This window comes from Megascapheus bottae, chromosome 18 (assembly GCF_031878675.1).
Source record: "Megascapheus bottae isolate mThoBot1 chromosome 18, mThoBot2.hap1, whole genome shotgun sequence".
NCBI classification, from domain to species: Eukaryota; Metazoa; Chordata; class Mammalia; order Rodentia; family Geomyidae; genus Megascapheus; species Megascapheus bottae.
Genome location: NC_143526.1, coordinates 28048428 through 28053782, shown reverse-complemented (window position 1 = coordinate 28053782; position 5355 = coordinate 28048428). Strand labels below are relative to the sequence as shown.

Below are 5355 nucleotides of genomic sequence, written 5' to 3'. Positions count from 1 at the left end.
AACCAAAGTTACTTCATTTCCCCAGGCGTTAATGCATCCCTGGCATTGGCTACTAGAAGCAGACTTCCTGGGTCACCATTACTGGACGTAGCAGAACAGCAGCTAGCACTCCACACCCCGTATCCCCACTGCAGTCACCCACCAGTCAGCACCAGAGCTGTGATCTCTGAATTCTGCACCTCTTTGCAAGGGGTTGTGAATGGAACTTGCCTTGCATGACCTCCCTTCTGGGAGATCCCAGCCAGCTGAGCTCTAGCTGTCTCTAGCAGTGCCACCTCCTTCCCTACCCAACCCCCCTTCTCCATGGCCCTCCTGCACCTAGATAAGCCACTCACATCTTCACCTCTGAAAGGGCTTCTGAGAGAGCCCAGGCTCAGACAGGAGTGGTGAGGTTTAATAAGAAACCAAGTTCTGGGAGATGCAAGCCAAGATTGGTTAAGCCCAGCAATGTGACACCACGGGACAGGAGTGAGGCAGGAGCTGGGGCAGAGGTGAGACAGGAGCTAGCTGAGCAGGGGCTGGCAGCAAGGGTGTGCTCTTTGTAAAAACAACAACAAAACAAAACCTTACAAACTGTAAGAAAATGGACCTAATGCAGATCTGCCTTTTATTATCACCACGAATCAGCAATGCTCACCAACTTCACTGATGAACTTTCCCTCTTTCTTGGTCCCTGGCATGCCATGAAGACTCAGACCACTGAGGAGAGGGTGATCAATCCCAGGCAAGACATGAAGAAAAGATTGTGGTAGACTCTCCAATCACAGAGCTCTGTCCCATGTCTTCCACCTCAGGGTCTTTGCAAACACGGTCCCCTTTCACTGGAATACCTTTTGTTCCTTTAGTTATCCATCAAAGTTCATTTCTTCCTCAAAGATGCCCTCGCTGGCCCTAGAGATGCCTAGAGATGTGGGCTTGCAAAAGGCTTCTCCCATTTCTCATCTAGCATGTTTTCAGACTGGCATGAGCGCCATAGACAGAAGCTATATGCCTTGTCCATCTGGGCCTACCTATCCACCATAAGCACTTAGGAATGGAGCTGCCACAGGACAGATGCACATTTCACCGCCTACACAATTGTCCACAGCAGCCTCGTTGATGGTATGTTTAAGGAATTTTCCATACCTGGGAAAGGCCATTAGGAACAGAAGGGACAGTCTAAGGCAATATCAAGGAAAATGAAGAGCAAGAGTCCTTGCTATCCTAAGAGGCAGACCACCCGGTCCCAGTCCCATCTGTTGCCACTCAGCAGCTAGTTGTGCCTCCATTTTCTCACCGGTAAAGTGGCGTTGTTATCAGTGTCAACTGCACGGGGATGTGTAGGAAGCATCAATAAATCAATGCAAGGAAAGCATTTAAAGCAGGGTGAGTACTGCACGCGTGCCAACAATTCTGCACGCGTCTTAGACACATTTCCTAGGTCCCCCAAGCCCACAGACCACACCCTTCGCTAGTGCGAAGGCTGTGGCTCCCAGCAAGGTGGTCTCCCGTCGAGGCCCCACCGCCCTTCTGTGTCCCTGCTGTGACAGCGGCAGGGAAGACGAGGCCTACGGGGTTGGCCGGGCCTGCGCACTGCTTGGCGGAACGGTGTGCGTCACCCCCGCGTTTCCAGTCGGTGCCCGGAAGCGCGCGGGTCGAGGCAGTGCGCCTGCGCGCGGGGCCCTTCCGGCCCCGGGCACACGACTCCGGGGCCCATTTCCTTCTGGGCTTCAGGAGCAGAGCGAGTCGGGAGCCGCGGATCGAGCTGCGGGCCTGCGGGTGTCGGAGGCGGGACGGAGCGGAGCGGCTCGCGGCGCCGACCGCTTCTTCGTTCGGCCCGCGGAAGTCGAGGCGCTCATGGCGGGCCTGGAAGTCCTGTACGCGTCGGCCGCGCCGGCCATCACCTGTCCGCAGGACGCGCTCGTCTGCTTCCTGCACTGGGAGGTGGTGACCCAAGGCTACTACGGCCTAGGCGCCGGCGACCAGGTAGGCCACGCGCCTGCCGGGGTCGGGGCTCCGGGGGGCGGCCTCCGACCACACCCCGCGGCCTGGTGACCGGTCTGGATGCGGGACTCCCGAGTGGACGGCCCTTGCTCGCCAAACAACGTCGTTGTCCGCGCTGCCCGGCAGTCCCAGGCCAGCGCCGCCGGGCCGGGCACCGAGACCGCAGTGCCTCTCCAGAGACCCCCGCCGAGCTCCCTGCGGCGGCGGCGCGGGCCTGGGGAGACGCAGCGACACGCCCCCCGACCCCAGACAGCTGGACCTAAGCACAGGTCCGAGCGTGAGCTGGGACCTAATCAGCCCCAGTCCAGGGCTCGCTCTTCACCGTTTAGAGCTCACACGCATCCACCCTCACCCGTTATCACAGTGGCAACGCAGTCCACTAGCCGTTGCCATCTGGCTCATCTCCAAGAAACAACGCCCTCAACGTGCAACCACAGTAATACAGCGCCCTGGCTGTGTGGATCCTCACTAAAGCTGGCCCTGCAGGCCAGCTGCTCTTTCCCCATCCCCGGATTCCGACTCCCTGACATCCCCGCAGAAACCCATTAATCCGTTGCCCTGCTTTGTAGTGGAGAAAATACCCAAAAAAACGATCTGTTGGGGTTGTTTGGGATGTGCCCAGAGACACCGAGTGAGTTCAGTGGGCATTAAAGAATGTTTCAGCCTCAGCATTTTGTCTAATATGTCAGTTATCCTCATAGGGGGCGGAGTGGTCATTCTGCTGAACCTGGATGGGAAAAGTCTGCAGCCATCGTAGCCAAAGGCAGGCAGGAATTCAGCTTTGCACTTGACTTGCTGTGAATCTTACCTGCTCTCTGGTTTTAGTTGTCATCCAAAGGAGTTAAACTATGTAACCCTATCCTCTGGCTGCTTTTTAACTGGAGCTTTCTTAAGACAATATATATATATATAATATGTACAATATTCACATATATAATGCATGTATAATCTCAGGTCCAAAGGACAGTCAAATACCGTGTTTGGCCCGATCATACCAGGGTCTACCCCATCAGTCTAACTGTTTCTGAGGCACAGCAGTGAGGGTCATTGGCCTTACTTGAGCAAGGGTGCACACTTAACTCTGGAAGCCAAAGATGAGATAATGAGCAAATCAAATCGCCTCCATGTCAAGAGAGAATGTGATGTGGACTGAGTAAGTGGATTGCTACAGAGGTTGTAAGAGAAAGTTCAAGGCCTTTGTCAGAGCAAAAATAAAATCTGTCATCAAACCCCCATTTCCAGAGTAAACTTTAAAAACAGCTGATCCTGGGCTGGGAGAGGGGTTTGTTGCTCTTTTGGCTGTGTAGTTTGATTAGTTTCACTTTTGTTTTCTGTGGCTTTCATTTCTCACTTGGGCCTGTGAATTTCAGTTTCCTTAGCCAGGTTTAAATTATTCCAGTTACTACCTCACTTGGGATTATTTCTCCCAAGTAGATTGTTAAATGGGAGGGAGACCAGAGGCCAGTAATTCTCAAATAATAGCCACCTGTTATGCTTAGGAGCTATTACTTTTACATTTTGTCAGTGAACAGAAGTTTTTTGTAGACAGTCTCAAAAGTGGCTTTTTTTTTTTTTTTATGGCTCCTATGAAAGAATGCTTTCCCCACCTAGAAATCAACAAAAAACCCAAAAGGGCTAATGGAGGGGTCTGGCAAATTCAAGGAAAACACCACAACTCAAGTTACAGTGCATTTTTATACGTGCCAGGTTTGCAAGAGTTGAAAAGCTGGGCAAAAGCAAGAGTTTAATGTGGCCAGGCTTGCATAGCAATAGGAGCTCCATCAGCACAGAGTGCCTTTGTCTTATAAGTGAAAAAAATATCTGCCAAGGGTACCACACATATACAAGAATGTCCAGAGCAGCATTATTTATCATGGCAAAAGAAATACACTAGAAGCCTTTTTGATTACCACCATCCAGTTTCGTCATTCAATGGGTCCCTGTTGTGAATTCAGTCATAGTTAAATGCGCTGTGGGATGAATTGCCAAAAACCAATAATTGGAGCAAGAAGACAGGTGGCAGAGGAGATGCTTTTTTTTTTTTTTTTTTTAAACTCAAACATTTGAGAGTCTTTATGGTTGCTCCTATACTAATGGAACTCCAGGACAAAGTTTAAAAAAAAAAAAAGTTGTGCTGGGACTGTTGCCTAGTGGTAGAGTGCATAGCATTCACAAAGACCTGGGTTTGATTCTTCAGTACCACATACACAGGGAAAGCCAGAAGTGGTGCTGTGGCTCAAGGGGTAGAGCTGTAGCCTTGAGAGAGCCCAAGAGCAGTGCTCAGGCCTTGAGTTCAAGCCCCAGAACTGACAAAAACAAACACAAACCGTTGTGGAGTAGTAGTTCCTGTTAAGGAGCAGAGCAGGTTCACTGAATACGCTACTCAAGGCTACAGAGGTCCTCAGTGATCGTTTTAAGACAGAGGGCTTTCTGTCTTACATATTTTTAAAAATCTTGTCATGTTTTCAGTGTCTATATTTTTTTTTTCCTCTTTTAAGCCACTGAAGACTCAGGGATCTGATTTTAGCCAACATTTTGTGATCTGTTACAGATGACCCAAGATCTCATCGTGGAAGACTTTGCTTTAGCATTTCACAGTGCATCCCTCCCCCACCCCCCCAGACACACCTTGAGACATTTGGTCCTGTTTTTTTTCTTCCTCATTGGTAAGGGGACTTGAACTTAGGACTTCAGGCTCTTGCTTAGTTTCTTTTATTTTATTTTGGTACTCTGCTACTTGAGCTACACCTGAAGTTCTGGCTTTTGCCGGTTAATTAAGAGATGAGAGCCTCTCAGATTTGTGTGCTCAGGTTGGCTTCAAACAGAGATCCTCAGATCTCAGCCTCCTCTAATTAGCTCAGATTACAGGCATGAGCCACCAGCATACAGCCACTTGTCTTTATTCTCAGCAAGATGATGAAGAGGCTACAGGTTCTTTCCAGGTCCTGTGCTATGTCCTAAAGGCAGCAGTTATCTGGGAGAGCCCTGGATCTGAGGTGTCAACCTGAGCCTGTGTCCTCATCTGTGGTGTGAGGCTGGGACTAGATATCTGTAAGATCCTTTAGAGCTCCATGTTCTCATCTTTCTCCTCTCAACCCTGGTGTCTTCTCAGCCAGGTCCCAATGATAAGAAGTCAGAACTGCTGCCAGCTGGGTGGAATAGCAACAAAGACCTGTATACTCTCCGGTATGAGTCCAAAGATGGCTCTAGAAAGCTCCTGGTGAAAGCCGTCACCATGGAGAACAGCATGATCATCAATGTGCTGGTGAGTCGTGTAGGCCTTGGGATGAAGGACCTTTAACAGAGCGAGCATCCCTGAAGCCTGTACCCAGGGACCCCACTTCTGGAGCTTTATCCTGAGACAAGAACCTT

General features: G+C 50.4%; 1 protein-coding gene across 2 annotated transcripts in view; it reads left to right on the top strand.

Annotated features, from left to right (window-relative positions):
- The first annotated feature begins 1755 nt into the window (after positions 1-1755).
- Positions 1756-5355, top strand: part of Psmf1 (proteasome inhibitor subunit 1) — a 24258-nt gene continuing 20658 nt past the window's right edge. Inside the window, exons 1-2 of one of the 2 annotated variants that reach the window (XM_090352109.1) lie at positions 1756-1965; positions 5096-5248. In XM_090352109.1, coding sequence (XP_090208235.1) covers positions 1837-1965; positions 5096-5248 — 282 coding nt within the window. In that variant the 5' untranslated portion in view covers positions 1756-1836. Of the gene's footprint in view, positions 1966-5095; positions 5249-5355 lie in introns of those variants that run through there. The other variant, XM_090352110.1, reaches the window with a different exon arrangement.